This window comes from Crinia signifera, chromosome 4, assembly GCF_055691185.1.
Source record: "Crinia signifera chromosome 4, ASM5569118v1, whole genome shotgun sequence".
Taxonomy (NCBI): domain Eukaryota; kingdom Metazoa; phylum Chordata; class Amphibia; order Anura; family Myobatrachidae; genus Crinia; species Crinia signifera.
The window spans coordinates 169,017,005-169,041,910 of NC_139220.1; the positions used below are offsets into that span (position 1 = coordinate 169,017,005).

The 24,906-nt window shown below is 44.5% G+C and overlaps 1 protein-coding gene across 1 annotated transcript in view; it reads right to left on the minus strand.

Annotated features, from left to right (window-relative positions):
* The window catches only part of SLC2A13 (solute carrier family 2 member 13), a 216,138-nt gene that overhangs the window by 116,452 nt on the left and 74,780 nt on the right, over positions 1 to 24,906 (minus strand). Inside the window, exon 3 of the mRNA XM_083182944.1 lies at positions 10,745 to 10,953. Within this exon, the coding sequence (XP_083039070.1) occupies positions 10,745 to 10,953 (209 nt within the window). The remainder of the gene's footprint in view (positions 1 to 10,744; positions 10,954 to 24,906) is intronic.

Below are 24,906 nucleotides of genomic sequence, written 5' to 3' on the forward strand. Positions count from 1 at the left end.
CGCCTCAATATTGTTAGCGAATGGCATGTGGCGTTAAAATGTAGTGAATGCACTTGCCACTCCATGACAGACCGAATACCAGCTGCTTGCGGTTTCCTAAATAGTCTTGCATAATTTGAAGGTGTGCTTTGGGTCTTTGACCTGTTGGAGGAGTAAATTGGTTCCAATGAAGCACTGTCCATAGGGTATGGGATGGCGTTGCACCAAAGCAGATCCAAACCATCACATTATCTCCACCATGCTTGACAGATGGAGTCAGGCTCTTCCAGCATCTTTTCCCTTCCTCTGTGTCTCACAAATGTTCTTCTGTGTGATTCTAACACCTCAAACTTCAATTTGTCTATCCATAACACTTTTTTCCAAACCTTTGTCCAGTATCTGTGTTCATTTGCCCATATTAATCTTTTCCTTTTATTGGCCAGTCCCAGATATGGCTTTTTCTTTGCCACTCTGCCTAGGTCAGCATCCCGGAGTCGCCTCTTCACTGTAGATGTTGACATTGGTGTTTTGCGGGTACCATTTAATGAAGCTACAAGTTCTGGACCTGTGTGGTATCTATTTCTCAAACTACAGACTCTAATGTACTTCTCTTCTTGCTCATTTGTGCACCAGAGGCCTCCCACTACTCTTTCTACTCTAGTTAGAGCTGGTTGTGCTGTTCACTGAAGGGAGTAGTACACACTGTTGTAGGAAAGGTTTCGTTTCCTTGCAATTTCTCATATGGAATAGCTTAATTTAAAAAAATTGCCTGTTGAGTTTCACATAAATGTTCTATTTTTCTGGTCATTTTGAGAGTATAATCAAACACACATATGTGATGCTCCAGATACTCAACTAGCTTAAACGGAAGACCCATTTTCGGCTGTGCTAACATAATTGCACAAGGATTTCTAACATGATTAGCAAACACAATGTACCATTAGAACACTGGTTGCTGGAAATGGGCCTCTATACAACTATGTAGATATACCTTTAAAAAAGCAGATGTTTTGCAGCTAGTATAGTCATTTACCACATAAACAATGCATATAGAGTGTATATCTGATCATTTAATGTTATTTTCATTGAAAAAAAGTGATAGGTAAATGGGTTAAAACATAAATCACTAAATATATATACAGATGGGGGGGGCTATAAAATACTCATAAATAGTGGGAGGGGATTGAGAAACATTTATAACTAGGATGTGCAGCTGTAATCAAAGAAACAGGAATAAGGAAAAGCTTAACTATTTACCACAATGTGTATAAAAGGGGCTCTGCTGTCGGATGTAATGTGTATAAGGGGTACTACTGTGTGGCGCAATGTTAATAATGGACACTACTGTGTTGTCAGGTGTAACATGTATAAGGGGTTCTACTGTATGATGTCAGAGGCATAACTTTGAGAGGCAATGGAGTTATATGCAGCCAGGCTCCTGCTCCTAAGGGGGCACCTCTCCTCCCCTGCAAGTTTGAATCAGTTCATCGAAAGCCATCAATATCGCTTCTGTGGCTGACTCTGCCTCCTAGCAGGACCACAGACATCACACGCTCCTTATTTGAAAGGTAATATACATAACAAGCATACATATATACATACACACATGCATTCATATATTTATATAAGGTGCTGTGTGTGTGTGTGTGGGGGGGGGGGGGGGTGTCACCAATATTTATCTTGCGTCCAAGCAACTGGGAAGAATTTACAAGACTAAGTAATGTCAAATGCCTCTATTCTCAGGCCATGTCCCTTCGCAACAGTCACCCTTCTTTATTATTATTTTTTTCACTGCAGTTTCAAATATAGAGGGGGGGGGGCATTCTTTTTCTGGAACAGTGCATAACAATGTCTGTTTACAGCATTGTATGCACTGGAACATATGCGCAGAAGGGGGCCTGTAGGGGTTAAGCTCTGCCTATGCAAGTAAAAGGTTTAGGAAGAGAGCATTTGTAGGATGTACAGTACAGTATATTCTAAACATAATGAGCACCCACAATTACGGGATCTGTATAGATCATTACTTATCTGTGCCTCAACCTCTTATTGGAAACAAATCTCACTTCTTCAGTTACAATAACAAACTCATATTAAGAGCACTATACAAGCAACTGACTCCATAAACAAGTTTAATTACACAGAGCATGAGAAAAATGAACATTAGCTGTATATATTTGGAAATGGACATTGGACTTACTGATGGTCTCAATTGTGAAATACAATTCTCATAATTGCAAATTGTGTCTTTTTCAACATGTAACTGCCTTCGCTAGAAAGAATAAAAAACTCAGAGGAAACAAATTTTTGTTTAAACATTTCAATAAAAGCTAGTTTGCTCTGCTTTCCCGGATCTTACGTACATTTGAGTCCGAAAACCACTGAACAAATCTCAAACAAAAGAGGATGTTCTTTCCAAAACTGCTGACCAGCGTAAATAAGTGTCAGTGCTGAAGGCTTCATTACTAGGACATGCATATTACTGTATATTTCAGCTACCGATAATGCTTATAGTGATAGTCTATTGTTCCGATACATATTAATTATTCTAGAAGATCTCCTTGACTACTATGCAACTCCTTATGCATAGCTACAACAGTATCTGAATAAAAGCCATATCAAAATAAAAGGCATCATTAATGAGCGAATGATGCATTGATGCATGATGCATCTGTCCGGTCCCAGTTTCCAGGCTCTGGCTGCTTGCACACTGTGCACCTGCCTGTGAGAAGTTCCACTCCTGCCACCCGGGTTTTTATAATTCTAAGCATACCCTGTTTTAAACTTCCATGTATGTGAGCATTTATAACAGTAAAAGTGTTTTTTACATTTACGCTCATTGTGCGCCTTTCTGGTTTTTCTCCTACATGTTCCCTAAATTGAGGCATTGGTGAGCCAGAGATTGAGCAGCACTGCATGATTCTGTGGATACACACGGGCAGATTAGTATTCTAATTGGACATTGCGCAACCTTGATATAGATCTAGATATAGATATATTCTATATATATATATATATAGAAACACTGGTGGACCCCTGCTATATACATCCTGTTTCTGTAGACCATTTATGGCCCATGATTACTAAGTCACCGCTGTTGCTGTGACTTGATCGCTCTGTCATTAAGATGCTGGTTGTGCTACCGCCTGTGGTTTACTAATTCTGCCCAGTGATTTTTCACGTAATTTTTTTAATCTAATGTTAAGATTCCTCTCAATCTGAAGGAGACCATTTTTAGTTAACCTTGATGGTATGATAAGTCATCTTTAGCCTTGTATGTATTGTAAACTTCCATCGCCCCTGAGGAAGTCATTCTATATGACGAAACGCGTTGGGCATTCTACTCGACTTTGGAAGTCTTAACCCTCAATGAAATTATTCATTTGTTTTATGAAGTGATGTTTACGATTGCCCTAAAGGCTTTTTTTATTGTTATTAATATTATTAATTATATATATAGCGTGTTTGGGCTGGCACTCAATTCTTAAGTAAACTCTCGAGGCCCGGTGAAAGAAAGCCAATGAAAGAAATACACGTAGCCTCTTAAGGTATCGTTGACGTTCAGCCCCTCCGGGCTTTTATCAAAACAGGTTACTTTAATGTGCATTAATTGAACTTTATAGAGATCATGATCTTTAAAAAAAAAAAAAAAGATCAACTAAAGCAGGGGTGTCCAAACTTTTTGCATAGAGGGCCAGATATGGTGATGTGAAAATGTGTGGGGGCAGACCATTCAGCCTGATATTCTTTGAACCATTAATCACATCAGAATGGTCCCCCATTCACTGTATGTCCCCCCAGTGTACCCCCACTCACTGTATGTCCCCCAGCATGCCCCTTCACTGCATTTTCCCCCGTCTGACCCCCATTCACTGTATGCCCCCACTCTGCCCCCATTCACTGTATGTCCCCCACTCTGCCCCCATTCACTGTATGTCCCCCAGCCTGCCCCCATTCACTGTATGTCCCCCAGCATGCCCCTCCTTCACTGTATGTCCCCCAGCATGCCCCTCCTTCACTGTATTTCCCCCAGCCTGCCCCCATTCACTGTATGTCCCCCAGCATGTTCCCATTCACTGTATGTCCCCCAGCATGCCCCCATTCACTGTATGTCCCCCACTCTGCCCCTTTCACTGTATATTTCCATAAACTGCCCCTCCTTCGCTGTATGTACCCCATTCACTGTATGCCCCCCACTCTGCCCCCATTCACTGTATGTCCCCCAGCATGCCCCTCCTTCACTGTATGTCCCCCAACCTGGCCCCCTTTCTCTGTATGTCCCCCAACCTGGCCCCCATTCACTGTATGTCCCCCAGCCTGGCCCCCATTCACTGTATGTCCCCCAGCCTGGCCCCCATTCACTGTATGTCCCCCAGCCTGGCCCCCATTCACTGTATGTCCCCCAGCCTGGCCCCCATTCACTGTATGTCCCCCAGCCTGGCCCCCATTCACTGTATGTCCCCCAGCCTGCCCCCATTCACTGTATGTCCCCCAGCATGCCCCTCCTTCACTGTATATTCCCCTGCCTGACCCCCTTTCTCTGTATTTCCCCCAGCCTGCCCCCATTCACTGTATGTCCCCCAGCCTGCCCCCATTCACTGTATGTCCCCCAGCATGCCCCTCCTTCACTGTATATTCCCCTGCCTGACCCCCTTTCTCTGTATTTCCCCCAGCCTGCCCCCATTCACTGTATGTCCCCCAGCATGCCCCCATTCACTGTATGTCCCCCACTCTGCCCCTTTCACTGTATATTTCCATAAACTGCCCCTCCTTCGCTGTATGTACCCCATTCACTGTATGCCCCCCACTCTGCCCCCATTCACTGTATGTCCCCCAGCATGCCCCTCCTTCACTGTATGTCCCCCAGCCTGCCCCCTTTCTCTGTATGTCCCCCAACCTGGCCCCCATTCACTGTATGTCCCCCAGCCTGGCCCCCATTCACTGTATGTCCCCCAGCCTGGCCCCCATTCACTGTATGTCCCCCAGCCTGGCCCCCATTCACTGTATGTCCCCCAGCCTGGCCCCCATTCACTGTATGTCCCCCAGCCTGGCCCCCATTCACTGTATGTCCCCCAGCCTGCCCCCATTCACTGTATGTCCCCCAGCATGCCCCTCCTTCACTGTATATTCCCCTGCCTGACCCCCTTTCTCTGTATTTCCCCCAGCCTGCCCCCATTCACTGTATGTCCCCCAGCCTGCCCCCATTCACTGTATGTCCCCCAGCATGCCCCTCCTTCACTGTATATTCCCCTGCCTGACCCCCTTTCTCTGTATTTCCCCCAGCCTGCCCCCATTCACTGTATGTCCCCCAGCATGCCCCTCCTTCACTGTATATTCCCCTGCCTGACCCCCTTTCTCTGTATTTCCCCCAGCCTGCCCCCATTCACTGTATGTCCCCCAGCCTGCCCCCATTCACTGTATGTCCCCCAGCATGCCCCTCCTTCACTGTATATTCCCCTGCCTGACCCCCTTTCTCTGTATTTCCCCCAGCCTGCCCCCATTCACTGTATGTCCCCCAGCATGCCCCTCCTTCACTGTATATTCCCCTGCCTGACCCCCTTTCTCTGTATTTCCCCCAGCCTGCCCCCATTCACTGTATGTCCCCCAGCCTGCCCCCATTCACTGTATGTCCCCCAGCATGCCCCTCCTTCACTGTATATTCCCCTGCCTGACCCCCTTTCTCTGTATTTCCCCCAGCCTGCCCCCATTCACTGTATGTCCCCCAGCCTGCCCCCATTCACTGTATGTCCCCCAGCATGCCCCTCCTTCACTGTATATTCCCCTGCCTGACCCCCTTTCTCTGTATTTCCCCCAGCCTGCCCCCATTCACTGTATGTCCCCCAGCATGCCCCTCCTTCACTGTATATTCCCCTGCCTGACCCCCTTTCTCTGTATTTCCCCCAGCCTGCCCCCATTCACTGTATGTCCCCCAGCCTGCCCCCATTCACTGTATGTCCCCCAGCATGCCCCTCCTTCACTGTATATTCCCCTGCCTGACCCCCTTTCTCTGTATTTCCCCCAGCCTGCCCCCATTCACTGTATGTCCCCCAGCATGCCCCTCCTTCACTGTATATTCCCCTGCCTGACCCCCTTTCTCTGTATTTCCCCCAGCCTGCCCCCATTCACTGTATGTCCCCCAGCCTGCCCCCATTCACTGTATGTCCCCCAGCATGCCCCTCCTTTACTGTATATTCCCCTGCCTGACCCCCTTTCTCTGTATTTCCCCCAGCCTGCCCCCATTCACTGTATGTCCCCCAGCATGCCCCCATTCACTGTATGTCCCCCACTCTGCCCCTTTCACTGTATATTTCCATAAACTGCCCCTCCTTCGCTGTATGTACCCCATTCACTGTATGCCCCCCACTCTGCCCCCATTCACTGTATGTCCCCCAGCATGCCCCTCCTTCACTGTATGTCCCCCAGCCTGCCCCCTTTCTCTGTATGTCCCCCAACCTGGCCCCCATTCACTGTATGTCCCCCAGCCTGGCCCCCATTCACTGTATGTCCCCCAGCCTGGCCCCCATTCACTGTATGTCCCCCAGCCTGGCCCCCATTCACTGTATGTCCCCCAGCCTGGCCCCCATTCACTGTATGTCCCCCAGCCTGGCCCCCATTCACTGTATGTCCCCCAGCCTGCCCCCATTCACTGTATGTCCCCCAGCATGCCCCTCCTTCACTGTATATTCCCCTGCCTGACCCCCTTTCTCTGTATTTCCCCCAGCCTGCCCCCATTCACTGTATGTCCCCCAGCCTGCCCCCATTCACTGTATGTCCCCCAGCATGCCCCTCCTTCACTGTATATTCCCCTGCCTGACCCCCTTTCTCTGTATTTCCCCCAGCCTGCCCCCATTCACTGTATGTCCCCCAGCATGCCCCCATTCACTGTATGTCCCCCACTCTGCCCCTTTCACTGTATATTTCCATAAACTGCCCCTCCTTCGCTGTATGTACCCCATTCACTGTATGCCCCCCACTCTGCCCCCATTCACTGTATGTCCCCCAGCATGCCCCTCCTTCACTGTATGTCCCCCAGCCTGCCCCCTTTCTCTGTATGTCCCCCAACCTGGCCCCCATTCCCTGTATGTCCCCCAGCCTGGCCCCCATTCACTGTATGTCCCCCAGCATGCCCCTCCTTCACTGTATGTCCCCCAGCCTGCACCCTTTCTCTGTATGTCCCCCAACCTGGCCCCCATTCACTGTATGTCCCCCAGCCTGGCCCCCATTCACTGTATGTCCCCCAGCCTGGCCCCCATTCACTGTATGTCCCCCAGCCTGGCCCCCATTCACTGTATGTCCCCCAGCCTGGCCCCCATTCACTGTATGTCCCCCAGCCTGCCCCATTCACTGTATGTCCCCCAGCATGCCCCTCCTTCACTGTATATTCCCCTGCCTGACCCCCTTTCTCTGTATTTCCCCCAGCCTGCCCCCATTCACTGTATGTCCCCCAGCCTGCCCCCATTCACTGTATGTCCCCCAGCATGCCCCTCCTTCACTGTATATTCCCCTGCCTGACCCCCTTTCTCTGTATTTCCCCCAGCCTGCCCCCATTCACTGTATGTCCCCCAGCATGCCCCCATTCACTGTATGTCCCCCACTCTGCCCCTTTCACTGTATATTTCCATAAACTGCCCTCCTTCGCTGTATGTACCCCATTCACTGTATGCCCCCCACTCTGCCCCCATTCACTGTATGTCCCCCAGCCTGCCCCCTTTCTCTGCATGTCCCCAACCTGGCCCCCATTCACTGTATGTCCCCCAGCCTGGCCCCCATTCACTGTATGTCCCCCAGCATGCCCCTCCTTCACTGTATGTCCCCCAGCCTGCCCCTTTCTCTGAATGTCCCCCAGCCTGGCCCCCATTCACTGTATGTCCCCCAGCCTGGCCCCCATTCACTGTATGTCCCCCAGCCTGGCCCCCATTCACTGTATGTCCCCCAGCCTGGCCCCCATTCACTGTATGTCCCCCAGCCTGGCCCCATTCACTGTATGTCCCCCAGCCTGGCCCCCATTCACTGTATGTCCCCCAGCCTGGCCCCCATTCACTGTATGTCCCCCAGCCTGGCCCCCATTCACTGTATGTCCCCCAGCCTGGCCCCCATTCACTTTATGTCCCCCAGCCTGGCCCCCATTCACTTTATGTCCCCCACTCTGCCCCTTTCACTGTATATTTCCATAAACTACCCCTCCTGCTGTATGTACCCCTTTCACTGTATGCCCCCCCTTTTATTATGTCTCCCAGCCTGCCCACCCTTCTCTTAATGTTTTACATACTGCCTCCCTTCACAGATGTTTGGGCTCCTGTCGCCCCCTTCTCTCCGCAAGCTTCCCCTTTGCGGTCACTGTGATCGCGGTGGAGGGAGATATATAATTGCAGCAGCAGGAGTTGGACACATACTCATCTAAAAGATGGCAAACACGTCTCACAGTGGCAGCTGGCATGCCCTTACCAATGGAGACAGCAAGCCAGTAAGGTAAAGGCGCGCTTGCCAGGGTCCCACCTCTAGAATACTGTGCTGTGTGTAGCACGTCAGCCTCCAGCCACCCACTTCTGGCTGGAGGCTGCGGGACGCTTGAAGTGACATCACAGGCCCCAATTGGCCCCTGGGCCGGACTTTGGACATGCCTGAACTAAAGGAAGAGACTAAGGACCTGCTTCAGAGATGGACTCAGTTATCACAGTTAATGCCGTGTGCTAAAATATGCAAAAGCAGAAGTCATCTTGAGTAGAATAAAAAAAAAGAAAGAAAAAAAAAAGCAGCTGCCAGCTTCTGTGATCTGTTGTGGCTTATGAGTTTTTACATTGGTGCATAGCAGCTTAAGTGACTGTAGAGACTTCTCAAACTTTCTATAGTGGCTAAGTTGAGGTGTTGCCCACAGCAAGTTTACCACTATAATTTATCTAGTACATTCTATAGTAAGCAAGATCACTATGTGCACACTCCCACATCTTCATTAGGAGAATTAAGTTATATCTCCCATATTGTGTATGGTTTAACACTTTGTGCAGTATTCAATGATAAATTACACGATATGCAGCGAATCCTGTTTAGGATTCGCTGCACAATGGCAGGGTTCCGGAGGGCTGGAGCATTCGCTGCCCTCCCTGTCAACCTATTCAACGCCGCTGGGGCTCGCTGCCCCTGACGGCAAATTTTAACCCCTGCAGCGAGCCGGGGGACGGCGGCAGGTAGATGTAAGCCTCCCTGTCTGCCCCAGAACGTGTGTGTGGAGGGGGGTGGGTGGTCTCCTGGGAGAGCTGGCAGGGGACACGGGTAGGGAGCCGCTGCATTGCTCCCGCTCGTGCATATATAATGGGCGGGAGCAGTGTGAAGTGAATATATGAATATGTAATAAGTGGCTCTTGATCCCTGCTGGCAAAAGTGTAAAACAAAAAAATTACATATATATTCATGTGTTTCAAGCAAATGAATAAAAATAGCACGCCTCTTAACAGAAAAAGAATTCAGATTTTTTTTTTTTACACCAAAAAAAAACAAAAAAAAACCTTTTTTTAAAAGATCACTTCCCAGTTCACCTTAAAAAGATGTTGAATGCAAAACTGTGAATCATGGCGAAAATCATGGTGAAAGCAGTTCTCCATCCTAGCATTGAATACACTCTCGGCGAATCACAGTGAAAACCCCATTGAAATACACCAGCGAATTGCAGCGAGCATGAAACTGAGAACTGGCCGGCAATCACTGGTCGCTTTCAGCGAACATTGAATAGGGTGTATCAGATTTTCAGTGAAAAAGATTTACAGCAAGGAGTGAAAACAGCCCGATTTGCAGAAAAAAAAAAATGGTGAATCGGGAGCATTGAATACTGCCCTTTATGTTCAAAAGGTTTGAAAGTGCTGCAAGGTTTGTCTGATTAGTATGGTGTTAAAAAAAAAAAAAAAAAAATCAAGGTCAATTATTCTAAAACAAAATACACAGTGTACTTCACTTTTCTCTGTGGCTGTCTTAATGTTGCTTTATGTCTTTTGCATACTTTAGTAAATGGCATAGCACCTTTCGAGAAAAAGTAACACTAGCCATGTTATTGGCATTAAAAAAAAAGGAAAACCTCCCGCTACTGACTAATTGGCAGACTGACCTTTTCTAGTAGTTTTCATCTTAACTGTGAGGTATGATCTTTATTAGAAATAAGACGGTTTGACATTGGCGTATTGGTCGCTTTGCTTTTCAAATATCTGTGCTCCTAAAAATGTTCACTTTTTAGGCCACGAGCCTAAATCATATTGCATAGATACCCTTATATGCCGATTAGAGAAAAAACAATCTTTCACACAAAAAATGTTTATTGTTTTATTTTATGCTGTCACCTGGCACTAAAAATTAACTACAGGTAGTAAAAAAAAAAAGCACAACACTTCTGTGTTTAAGATGTGTGTGTTAACTCCAGTTAAACTCTCCTAAATGACTGCATTTGTATGTGATTTCATGCAAGTTTGTACATTAAATGGAAAGCAACTTGTAAATGGATTGCTCAGAGCTTGTTGTAAACACCATGGGACAGCTAACAGAAATGTGACATTCTGTAAAGCTAGTATTTAAAAACAGAAGAACAATGTATTAATACTGTACAATACACATTTTTCAGTGCATAATTAGTTTACCTGGAAAGCAAAATGGTTTTCCGGGACTAAGCAGAAAACTGGCTTCAGTGAAATTTAATAAAAAAATAAATAAAAAAAAAGATAGTTCTGTGACCTTTAAATAATAAAACAAAAAACTATGCAACAGTCAAAAGAAAAGAAAAAATTACCTGCGCCCACTTCTTTTTCCTCCTCATCAATGCTGTTTTTTATACCATCATACTCTTCGTCAATTGTTTGAGTTCCTCGAATCTGAGATAAAACTCTCCTAGCCTTCTGTGTTTGACCTTTTTGAATAAGCCATCGTGGACTTTCTGGCAGAAAAAGAAAGCCAAGGAACTGAAGAATAGCAGGGACTGCTGACAGTCCAAGCATGTACCTGTAAAAACAAAACAAAAATATATTGTATATTAAAAATCAGAATATATAATTATCTATCTCTATATATTTATATCTATTAAAAAAAAAACTATTAATTTGACACGCAAAATCAACATAAAAATTTCTACACTCACCCAATCAGACCTTTGTTTAGCACATGAAAGTATTACAGGTCGAGTATCCCGTATCCGAATATCCGTTATCCGAATTATTCCGAAAAACTGACATTCCAGAAAGTGAAATTTTTTTTTTTGCTAAAAACTCACTGGGGACATATGTAACAGCATCACTGGGGACATGATATGTAACTGGCACTATTTATGTGCAAGACAATGATTGCTTGGCATTCAAATTCAGTGCTGAGATAGTACACAAATTTTGTTTCACGTTTTGAAACCTTGTTTTTTGAACAATTAAAATATGTTTGTGTGTATTTTATGTGGTAATAAAATATATTTGTGTGTATATTATGTGTTTATACAGCATAAATGCAAGATACTTCAAAATACATCATTGAAATATAAAAATATTCCGAAATACGGAATAATCCGTTATCCAAAATTCTCCTGGTCCCGAGCATTTTGGATACGGGATACTCAACCTGTATTCTTAGTCACAGTAAGGTTATAAAGAGGTGTCTTGATACATCTTTGCTGCAGTCACACCAAACAGCCCCTCTAGGCTTTCCAGTTCATGTGAGAATCTTCCAGCGTTGGGAGTCTTTTTCCATAACTGTCTTAGTTACAACAATACAACTAGGACGCACAAGGAGACTGATCATTAATTTGCTATGATAGTTGTATATGTGTGTGCGACTGAGTCTGTGAAACTGTACAAGTGCTATAATGTGGATTTTTTTTTTTTTTTCAATTCAAGTTCTGCATCAGCTCGGTCTACAAACAATATGCAAGTGTGAGATCAGAATAAACAGCACAGTACTCTTGTGTGTCCTAGCTAGATTTTGTTACAACTAAAGGCCCATACACAGTGGGCAACAGCACGTTTGAGCGGCTTTCAGCTCAAAGCCGCCCAATGTTTATACCCCAGCACTGCTGCGTGCTCCCGCATCATCGCCGGGAAAGCCATTCATCTGCTGGTAATACCAGCAGATGAGCAGCTTTGCATAGCTCTGCAAGGCCGTCCTCCCCCCGCTGTCGGTGCCGGGCATGGGGAAAGCCGCTCAGTGTGCATGCACTGAGCGGCTTTTCCCCCCAGCGATGAATGCGATCATCGCTGTCCATACATGCTGGGCATAGTTGCCCAGTGTGTATGGACATTAAGATACATTTTCTGCAAAAAAAAAAAGCACCCACCCAATGTTAGCAGAGTTGCACGGGACCTGGCAGCTCACTCACACCGAGCATCTCGCACTGCATTTCCGAAAAAGACCGCACTCACACTTAGAACAGAGTTCTTTCAGGGGTGTTCAAAGGAGGTTGACGTGTGTGACTACGTGCCCCAAATATATTCCAATGATCCGTCCACATACTGGGGGGGGGGATTGAACACTCTCCTTAACAAAATGATGAATAAAAGTCAATGGTGTGTAAAATCACATTTGTTGTCTTTTTTTTCCAATATGGTAAATTCCATCATGCCCCGACGTTTCGGTCCACAGGCGGACCTTTTTCAAGGAGCTTTTTAGATGGATCATCAATGTATAAATACAGCATTCACCTCAACCCTGGAGGATATGTAGCTGTCTCCATATCCTCCAGGGTTGAGGTGAATGCTGTATTATACGTTGATGATCCATCTAAAAAGCTCCTTGAAAAAAGTCCACCTGTGGACCGAAACGTCAGGGCATGATGGAATTTACCATATTGGAATAAAAAGACAACAAATGTGATTTTACACACCATTGACTTTTATTCATCATTTTGTTAAGGAGAGTGTTCAATCCCCCCCCACCCCCTTCCTGCTTTTTAAGACTGTATATATTTGCTGTGAAAAATAAAGAAACTTTATATTTTTTGAAAGGGGATGTGCTTTGGTCTTTTTGGATTGACGGGAACTGTATGAAAATTTTGGGGGGGGGGGGGGGGGGCGGCAAAAGGAGACCAAATGCTGCAGGGCTGGGGACTAGGCAATACGTTAGTCAGCGAAAATGGGACAGAGCTAAAATGACGCTAAACATCACTTTAGTCCGCCACCTCCTCAAAGAGCAGCAAATTACTGCATGTTTTTCAGTGGCTCTTGGGGTGCGGGGAGACTTGCTCACCTTCCCTGGGAGCCAGGAGGGGGACCCAATTTAGCTTCCCAGCCATTCTGGAAGGTAGGCAACCATGTATGCACCTTTTCTTTCCATCTCTGGGTGTTTGGTCTATTACGACGATACTTACAATAGTATCCCTCAACATGAATATTCCTTATAAGCACTCCATACACTGGCGAACAGCTGGGGGTGTGTGATAGTCTTCTTGTAGGAGTTTTATTTCTGGTAATGGACCTCAAATATTCAGTGTCTGTGACCCTACCCACAAGAATAGCCACAGTGTGCTACAACATCTCATATTTGTAGCGTCTGATGTAAATTGTGATCCCGAAGAAAGATCTTTAATTCTAGCCCGGCTAGAATTAATTGGGAAAATTTTTAAATGTCTATGATCCTAATAAGTAAGTACCGGGTACCTTTTTTACTCTTTGAACGACACAGCATGCTGGCCCAGCTTTTAAGAGTGGAATAGTTGTCCTATTTCTGCAGTTAAGCAGCCTTGACCATCCTTTAATCAAACCTGGTTTAAGATGCTTGAAGAGTGAAGGAAACTACTGCAAGAGTGACTGTACATCTTTCTCCACTCAGAGATGTATATACCAGATTAGATGTGTTTATGTATATGACCTGACAAACATGTTCTTGTTGCATCTATTAATTCCAGTACTTTGTCCAATCACAAAGCAATATCATGGATGTCCCAGACCTCAACCAGTTCCTCATCTCCCTCACTGCTTAATGAATATTCAACTGCTTAACCCTCAATACATACTGAATTGTGTTTAATCTAGCACCCTGCACCTTTCAAAAACCAGAGCAATTATTCTTTCCTGCCTGGGGTGTTGCTGTCTGCTTTGGTGCTTCTAACAGTTTTGGCTGTATTGAGATAGACTAGGCCCTTGATGGCTAACCTTGACACTCCAGCTGTTGTTCAACTACACATCCCAGCATGCTCTGCATCAGATTTAGCATGGCCAAATGGCAAAACTGAAACAGAGCATGCTGGGATGTGTAGTTTATCAACAGTTGGAGTGTGAAGGTTAGCCATCAAGGGACTAGGCTGTTCAAAAAGAACCACAGCAGACAGCGACAGTTCGGGCAGGAAAGAGGAACTGCATATGTTTTTAAAGGTGCAGGGGTTTAGAATAAACACTAGGCTGAACTTGGAAACAAAATTAACATTTTAAGATAAATGTAGCCCTGTGCACCTATGGGAGAATCAGAAGCTTATTATCCATAGACATTTGATTAGAACTTCTGATGATGCACCGAAAACTAGGGCCAATTGAAAACAGCTCTGTGAGCAATTGCTTACTCTGACACGAAAACTCTTAAACTCTTGGTTGTCATCCACCAAAATAGAATTCAGTTTGTTGTTGACAGCTAAAGCTGAAACAGCCTTGAAGTGGTTCAGTCCATCTTTTTAGAAGTAAGGTATTAAAACCAATAGATGACTGGCATCTAGACATAGATTTAAATTGGCACAAAACAATGTCCTCTACATTCACAATTGATCATCTTGCATGTGATATTAAATGTATTATGTATATGACATGCCTTTGTATTCTACTGAATCTCCCTAAGATGGTACTTTCACAACTTTTCAGTTTCAGCTACTTTAAATGTCTCCTCCCATGGCTTCAGTGCTTAAATATCAGTCAAAGTTGCTGCTATCAAAAGGTCATGATCCAGTGTCTTAAAAACACATTCTTATCTTTAAAGTGTTTCTCTCGGCTTGCTCTGATGTGTTCTAAAGGTGCTTGATGCAGGACACAGATCACAAGAGTTCCGGTGTCCGGGCCGGCATCTCCCGCGGTCATCCAGTGGTGCATATCATGTCACTCTGGAGCACACCACTTTACTGCACTTCATTGTTGTATTCACAGGCCACAGACAAGGGTCCTGGACACTGAGTTTCCCTCCAATTCAAAAACATGGGCGTCGCCTTCTTGCCTGTAGTCACGTGATGCTTAGCAGCCAATCCAGGTAACTATTCTGACATCCTTTCTCTGTAGCCAATGAACACCACCTTGTTGCTAGAAGGATACTGGGAGATAATCACCAGTGCAATGGTGTCTACAGCCTTGTAGTATCATTTGGATCTGCTCCTGTGATATCCTATCTCCAGTGCGGTACCATCCCTGACTCCCTGCAGTTTAATCTGCTTATGCTCCATCGGTTTCAGCCAACCTCCTGAGTCTCCTGCTAGCTTCCCAGCTAGTCTTCTGTGAAAACCCAATTATCAATCTATCCAACATCCGGTCACCATCAACACAACATCGATACCCAATTGGTTCCAGCTAACCTCCAGAATTCCTCTACAGCTTCCAAGCTATTCTATATGGGTTCCCCAGTCCATCGACCCAACATTGGGTCACCATCAATACAACATTGAATCTCCATCGGTTTCAGATGATATTCTACAGCTACTATAAGCTTCCCAGCTATCCATGTGGTCAATACCAAGTATCCTGATTAATTCCAATAACATCGCTACAACATGGGGATCTTTTCCCACTCCAGCCTTCACTGCTCAATGAACCAGCCGCTTACCAGTTGCTTTTCAGAAGGTCATCAATATCAGTCATCAGTGATTCGAATCGCTGTCATCATCAGTAAACTCTGTGTGCTTGTGTTGTGGTCCTTATCTGAGCTAATACCTACCTGCAGTGCTCTCCAGTATATCCAATATCTTCTCAATTGTCTTCTCCTAAAGAATCCTAGTACCACATCCTGTTATCTGCAATTTCTTCGTTCCAGCCAAATCCAGTCATCCGTTGGTAACCAAACGGGCACTAGCAGCCATATTTATTGCATAGATGAATAGAGCTAAAATTTTTAGACTTCAACTGGCATTGACCAATGTTATTCATAACAACCAAGTGAGCTTTCTTCCAGACAAAAGTTGTGAGGCTCATTATCAGCCTCATGCTGCTTTCCCACTGCAGACCCGTTTTAAGTTACAGGTAATCTTAAACGGTATTTAGCATTCCCACTGCAGCAGATTACAGTTTTAAATGCCATTTAAGTACCATTCCCATTGCAGGTAAAATGTTTTAGCTCTTCAAAACGTTTTTACAGCATTGGTGTGCAGTGGTGCTAGTAATATATACATTGCTGGCCTGTGCCAGCAATGTATATATTACTGGCTGATAATTAATAATTGGTGTGCAGTGGTACCAATAAAATATACATTGCTGGCCTGTGCCAGCAATGTATATATTACTGGCTGATAAATAATCATTGGTGTGCAGTGGTACCAATAATATATACATTGCTGGCCTGTGCCAGCAATGTATATATTACTGGCTGATAATTAATCTCCATGTTCAGCAGGTCTCCGTGTTCAGCGGGGGGGGGGTGGGGTGGGGCGAGCAGGTCTCCGTGTTCAGCAGGCGGGGGGGGGGGGGGGGGCGAGCAGGCCGGGAGGGGCGGAGCGCCCAGCTTGTGTGGCCGGGCGGGGGAGCAGGACTGCCGGGCGGTGAGTGACAGCGGGACGGCGCCGGTGAGCAGCGGTGAGTATATGACGCTGCGGGCGGGGAGGGGGGTGGCAAGGGAGGGAGCAGACAGCTGGACTGAAAGCCGCGCATCTTTCAGCCCGGCTGCTGTATACACATTCAGCGATGATGGCTCAAATATGAGCCATCCTCGATGCATCTGCTGGTAAAACCGTTTAAGATGCATTCCCATTGCCTCTTAAACGGTAGATTACCGTTTAAAACACTGCTTTGAAAACGGGTTGAAATACCGTTTAACTTTAAACGGTATTTCAACTCTGGCGCTTTCCCACTGCAGCCTTAAACGGTATTTTGCCCTCAAAAATCGGCAATATACCGTTTTAAGGCTGCAGTGGGAAAGGGGCATCATTCACTTGATGCAACCTTGCATTGTATAAGAATATACATAAATGTTTACAAAAACAAATACAAATTATGGTGCTGGGGCAATCCTATTAGCCACAATGCCAGTGTCCCTTAGCGCCAATTCCCCCCATTAAAACACCTGGGATTGGGAATTTACCCTGATTCCATGTGTTGTCACTCAACCAAAATCCATTTTCAGAAAATAAAAACAACCGCTAATTGAAAGGCACGATAATGATTATTGGCAATTAATCATAATATCCGAATGGGTTCATTGGACAAAAATACACCAGAACTAATAGGATTGCCATCAAACCTTACAGGACAAGCACATGTCTGAATAAATTTAAATATTATATATGAATAAAATAAAATCGTTAATTTGTCTAATACATTTTGTCTAATACATTCTGCTGGGATATTCTTTGGGCAAATTAGCTGTACAATAATACAGGCACAATGTGTTATCATCAAAGTAAATGACATAAAACACAAATGCCCCAAATTCCCAGCCTCTCATTTTGAGACAGCATGGTGGAACAGTGGTACACAATATGAAACTCCATACTCATGGTTTGGACACAACTTGTAGGATGTCTTTCAATTCATTTCTACCTATAATATAGGTTATAAATATGTGTATATTCTTTGTAAGGCTGGGGACACAGCGACTGACCCAAGCCAATCAGGTAAGCATGCACAAGTCAGATACTAAAAATGTGTTATAGTGTGAATAAACCCTTAGGCTGCAGCCTGTGGACACAGTAGGAAGACTTCACCACAAACTTCTGTATACATTCAATGAAAAGAAAAAGGTTTGTCACCCTGACAGTGTCAGCAGATATCCCACCACTATATTAAGTATTACTACCCTGCAGGATAAAAAAAACTCTTTATCAGGTGGGCAATTTTTGAACTCAAAAACAGAGAACACAGTGCAATTTTGTCAGAAAGTAGTCATTTTTATGTATTTTTCTTCTGTTGCACTCACATTTGGTTATGAATTAAGCGCTATGAGATCCATTCACTAAAGTTCCCGTGCATCGTAAGGCACAGAAGTATATGCTGCATGCACTTTTTTTTAACTAGATCACATCGCATCTTTAGCTGCTTTAGCACATTGCATGCGTTTTGAATTAGATGTGATCAATCTAGTTCAAAACAATTAATAAGAAGCTGTATCTCTTCCTAAAATGTTTTGGTCTGTAACTCAGGCATAAATACCGTAGTACAACACTGTATTTCACAAAACAGCTAATTATACACACCAATAGAGAAAGTGAGAAAGGGGAGAAGCAGGGCTTTATAACAGAAGAGGGAGGTCCCTAGAAAAATTTACCTAACATGGAGAGGGATGAAATGCCATGGTCTTGACACCCCATAGAGATCTGACAGGTGGCGCTCAGATGGTAACTATGTATAGAGCGTGATAGACCTCAGGTAAAGCAAGACGTATATACAATAAAAAAAGGTTTATACAAAACCAAATAGGACTTCTCAATATCGCACAGGGTTGAGAAGCGTGGATGATTTCAATTGTTCCACAAATAAATTCTCCCCTATTGAATATAAATGGGAAAAACAATAGGGAGAGACATGGTGCAGATCATTATGGTAAAAAAGATTTAATACATTAGGTACACTTACAAAGTGTTGCAGATAAAATGGCATGTAACAATGAATCCAAGGCAATTCAGCAAGCACTATGATGTTTATCGGGGGAGGAGTCCTGTCCAGGGTCCCTTGGTCCGGAATCAAGGGGGGCTCAGTCCAGGGTCTTCCTACGGTGTGGATGCTGCTACCCAAAGATCCAATGTCCAAGCGTAAACGGGACACGCTTAACGCGTTTCGGAAATCTATGTTCCTTCTTCAGAAGCGTGTTTGTAAAGTCCCCAAGCAGGCATATATATACCCCTTGCCATTAAAACAATACATTACAGCATCACGCCGTAGGAAGATTTTAAATGATTATTGGTCTTGTAGTTCTATTGGGTTGTAGGATAATTGATGTACTTTCAATCACGTGATCGGAGCTGTGGAACGCATAACGCGCTCCACATACCAATATATGTATTGTTACGTTTGGTCACATGACCCCCCCCCCCTTTTTTTTCTATGTCTGTTTATTTTGTGTTGAAAGTATTTCATATATTTGAATAAACACGTTATTGCGTGACCTATGGCTCAGAAATTTTCATGAGCCTTTTCTCTAATACTCTTATATTTGTAAAAATACTTGTCTCCCTATGTAAATGTTACCTTCTAGTCGTCCCCACTTCCGGGATTAGAACGGAAGCCATTCAGCTCAGCCGCACTGTGGAGCGCATGTGCGTTCCAAGTACAGATAGTATTGTGCACACATGGACCTGGCCGAGTTCCGCTTTCACTTCCGGGATGTGAGCGGAAGTAATCCAGCATTTGCATGGAACGCATATGCGCTCCATCTATACAATGATTTTCAGATTACCACCGCTAAATGGTTTATTCATGGGAGTTGCTCATTCACCTCCTAACCACTTTTATTATATGGTGAGTTTGGGATTACTTTATACATATGGACGCCCACTCTCATGTTTCTCAACACTTACCTTAGTCACGTGACCGGAGCCAAGAATGTGGATAGTAATAGAGGTATTTTGCGATTTTTATACATTTCTGTTACAAATTTTTGTTCTGCATTAATCACTTCTATTTAATATCTTGGATATATGTCTGCCTCCTGATTTCTATATTAATATTTGATATGGTATACGTATTTGAAATGTTAATTGAACCTACAGGTGTATTGATTGCCTCATTTAGAATGGTATATATACCTGGTTTAGGCTCACAGTCCCCCACACCTTTGATAAAGCTGCAGGACGCAGTGAAACGCGTTAGTGGATTGCCCCCCACCTCTGGACCTAGCTGTGACACTTCAGTTCCATTTGGACTTATATTTCATCCATTCATCCCACTGGACGTTTAATTGGCGGACACCGTGCATCTCATCCACTGGTTAACTACCATCCACACCAGTGTGGACTGCCACCAAGCACGGAAGCCATATCCACATCTCATCGCAGAAATTCTCATCTGGGTAATCGCTGCAGACATATCCAGTGGTCTGTACCCTCAAGATCGGTTCCGCACCGATACAAGGTCTGCTCCATTCCAAGCGGTTCTATTTCCTCCAGCGGCTGTCCAACTAGCCGCAACCATCGTGAGGACTCCCAGCATTACTCAATCCAAAGGATCTTCGATTCAATATTGGTAAAGTGCACTTACCTGTTTTTTCCATACAAGTGTCGACACAGCTTACTCCGACGTGTCCATTGAGGCGGGGCATACTTTTATTATTTCATTCATTTTGATATTCATTCCATTTTACGTTTATTTCCCCCCCTTCCACCATTATACCATTATTGTCATTATTGTTTTTATATATATTTTGTATATGTTATTTATATTGTATTTTAACAAACAGTAAAATTGTTATACTTTTTCAAACACTGGTTTCTTTCATTGAATTGAGCGCTGCTACACTCACCTAGTGTGAGTTCTTTTCTTTGTGGTTTCTCTCTGCACAAGTTACATCTGCCCCACCTGCAGTGCACATGGTTTTGTCCATCTAAGAAGGATTTTGTCAGAAAGAGTGAACTAAAATAAGGCCCTAAATCTCTACACACCGAGCACCGCTATCCAAATGACATCGGTGATGGGACATCCAACGGTTACTACAACGGAATAGAAAGACACACTGGGACAGATGCACTAAGCTTAAAAAAAGTGATGAAATGGGGAGAGTGATAAAGAGCCAACCAATCAAGCTCCTACCTGACATGTCACAGGCTGTGTTTGAAAATGAAAGGCAGGAGCTGACTGAATGGTTATCACTCTCCATTTTATCACTTTTGCAGCTTAGTGCATCTGGCCCACTGCCTGAATCCAAGTAGGTAGGGAGATGTTAGGGTAGGATGGTAGTTGTCCTGCAACACTTGGGGAGACCCCGGCAGCTGGACCAACAATTAACTTATTTTACCAAAAGGGCTTAAACATTTATGTTATTTATTGATAATCAGTGTTAATACTTAATTATTTTCAGAGCTAATTTTAGGTTGTATAACTACCATAGTGTTTATTCTAGCACCCGCTATCTTTAAAAACCCATGAAGTTCCTGTTTCCTGCCTGGGGTGTCACTGTCTGCTGTGGTGTTTCTAGCACAGGTCTGGGTTGCATATCAGTGCTGATATACAGACCACACTGTGTTAGAAGCACTACAGCAGATAGCGACACCCCAGGCAGGGTAGAGGAACTGCATGTGTTTTCAAAGATAGCGGGTTCTAGAATGAACACTATACCATATATAATTTTTATACATTTATAAGAGCTGCTCCTTAGTTTTCAAAGCGTGGACCTATTTATTTATACATCATCGTCAAACAAACAATACATTTTAAAAGTGTGCATCAGCATAAAGTAATGCGTAAGGTGTAAAATCAATATAAATAAGGGATAAAACTCATGCATTTATCCACTTTGCTTGAGGGGCAACAAATATATGTTGCGCCATTACTAAAATGCAAATAGAAGAGCCAATTGACCTATGCATAGGACCGTGGATAATGCTTCCACTCATGATCAGCCATCCATTTAGAAAGTAAATCAATACAAACCCTATATCAGGAACACTATTTCTGTAAATGTTAAACATGGATATAGATGAGCCTTCCATTAATTCTCAAAATGTACATGTGCTGAGAGGATTTTGAAGTGAAGTGACACTATGAATGTGCAACTAAATAACCAGCATTACAGGCTAGCTATTACTGGCTGCACCAGGGGAGTGTTCGTGCATATTTCAGTATGTAGTAATAAAGGAACACAAGCAGTAACCCATTAGCCTTTTAGTATCCCGGTTTTTACTTCTACATTACAGCTACAGACAATAATATGGTGTAAGACCTCTTTAGCATTGTAGGGATTTAAATATTTCCTTTATTCAACTTACACAAAATTAATTGGCACAAAATACCAAGGGCAGAGCCACACAAATGGCATTGTATTATACATACATATACACACACACACACACACAGTATCCCGAAAGTATTCTCAGCGTTTACATTTTTCCATATTTTGTTATATTACAGCCTTATTCCAAAGTTAAAAACTAAGAAATCAAGATTACATAAGTATTCACAACCTTTGCTCAATACTTTGTGGATGCACCTTTGGCAGCAATTACAGCCTCAAGACTTTTTGAATATAATGCCTCAAGCTCAGAGCCGGATTAACAATGGGCTTGATGGAGCTATAGCTCCAGGCCCACTCTCTAAATAGGCCCATTTTGTAGCTGAGGGTCAGGGCTTTCCAACGAGACCAGCCCCGCGTCACTAGCCCCCCCAGGAACCGTAGATACTGCCAGGCAAACCTGGAAAGTTTTCACCATAGGATAACATGGGACCCGCTAATTCCGACCTCCTCCCGGATCCAACGGCTGCCAGTTCCCCTTACAGCATCACAGAAACTCGAGGTTGATCTCAGTCTAACCCAAATCGCTGGGCCTTCAATCTGATACCTGGTCCATATGGGTTCATTGGTTCTAGAGGTATTGAAGGTAAAACTATATATTTTTTTTTCCATTTCTGAAATGTAATTTCATGGCTGTTGATGTTGTTTGAGGACAGATTTCTCTGGAACCAAACGGCCCAGTTTCACGGGACCAAAATCATTTGAAGGCTACATGTAAATGGGTCAGTTGGTTGCGAAGATATAGCTGGTTGCTTAAAGGGGGGTGGGGGTGGTTTTCTCTCCCCCTCACACCAGAAAATGCAGGAACTAGGCTGGTGTAAAAGGGGCCAGTCCGAGAATGTCCCTGCATGACCCTGGGACCATATTCCCTGCATTTTCTGGTATGAAAGGGGTATTATTTCAAATAGCCGGGACATGCAGTGCTCTGAATACATCCAGGCAGCCCCCTGCTCTCTGCCCGGCTGTTAATGGCTGTCATTTCTGCCCGGCGGCGACTGTCCCCCAGTTACCGCGAGCATGTATTCCCCCTTGGCAATGAGCATGTAATCCCACATGGCAACGAGCATGGAACCCCTGGCAATGAGCATGGAACCCCTGGCAATGAACATGGAACCCCTGGCAATGAACATGGAACCCCTGGCAATGAACATGTAGGTAAGCAACACTTATGTAGCATAATTTTTAATAGGCATTATGGTGTTTGGCATAATATGTAATGGAGATTATGGTGTGAGGCTTAACATGTAATGGGCATTATGGTGTAAATTTTTAATGTGCACCTTTGGCGTGCAATGCCCTATTTATGAAGCATATTGTGCATTATTGCTCAATCTGTTTGGTATAGTGCAGGCATGTCCAAACTATGGCCCACCAGCTGTGAAACTACAAGTCCCATCATGCATTGCCACAGTTTTGCAATTAGGGAATGCTACAACTATGTCAAGGCATGCTGGGACGTGTAGTTTCACAACAGCTGGAGGGCCACTGTTTGGACATGCCTGGTATAGTGTGTATTTTGGCTCAATCCATGTGGCAAAATGTGAATTTTGCCTTAATCTGTGTGGCATAACGTGAATTTTGACTCAATCTGTGTGCCATAGTGTGAATTTTTGCTCAATCGGTGTGAATTTTGTCTCATTCCATGTGGCATAATGTGTAAAAAGCAAGTACAGTATAAGTGGTTACTATTGTGTTGCATGATTTATATAAGGGGTATCTGGCGTGGTAAACTTAGGTTACCACATAAAAGGTGCTGACATATTGTCTACCAAGTTTCGGTTTTCAGTATTTTTTTATGACTGGAGTGCCGCCTCACCCCGCAAGTATCTTGGGACATCGGCGTCCTGCGGGTGCACCTTTGGTGTGCACCCGCCAATATATCTCCCTGCATTTTTCTTATGCCAGCCCCCTGCCTTTTCCAGGCATATATAATTAGTTGAAAGTATTTACACAAATAGAGACACACCCATGAGCAGACCACCCAACCAGAACACTGGTCACACCCCCCACATTATTAGGTGCTGGCCACAACCCCTATTATTGCCCATAATAGGCCCTTGATAGTTTTCAGCTCCAGGCCCATTTAGACCTTAATCTGGCTCTGCTCAAGCTTGGAACACCTATCTTTGGACTGTTTCGCTCATTGCAGCACCTCTCAGACTCCATTAGGTTGGAAAGCATCGGTGCACAGCCATTTTCAGATCTCTCCAGAACTTCAAATCGGATTAAAGTCTAAGCTATGGCTAGGCTATCAAGGACAGTCACAAATGTCCTGAAGCCACTCCTTTGATATCTTGGCTGTGTGCTTAGGGTCGTTGTCCTGCTGAAACATAAACAGTCGTCCCAGTCTGAGGTCAAGAGCGCTCTAGAGCAGGTTTTCATCTAGGATGTCATCTAGGATGTAATGTACATTACTGCATTCATCTTTCCCTCTACAATGACTAGTCTCCCAGTTCCTGATGCTGAAAAATATACCCACAGCATGATTCTACCACCATGCTTCACTGTAGGGATGTATTAACTTTGTGATGAGTGGTGCCTGGTTTCCTTCAAACATGACGCCTGGCATTTATGCCAAAGAGTTCAATCTGGTCTCATCAGACCAGAGAATTTTGTTTCTCATGGTCAGAGAGTCCTTCGGGTGCAACTCCAGGTGGGCTGCCATGTGCTTTTTACTAAGAGGTGGCTTCTGTCTGGCCACTCTACCACGCAGTGATAGGTGGCTTGCTGCAGAGATGTTCAAAAGAAGGCTAGAGTATTCTCCCAAGTGTGCACTAGCAGCTGAGGTGTGCAAACCCCTGGGGTGTATCTCAGGCACCCAAACAAGACAAATGAATATATCAAAAGATTGCGGTAACC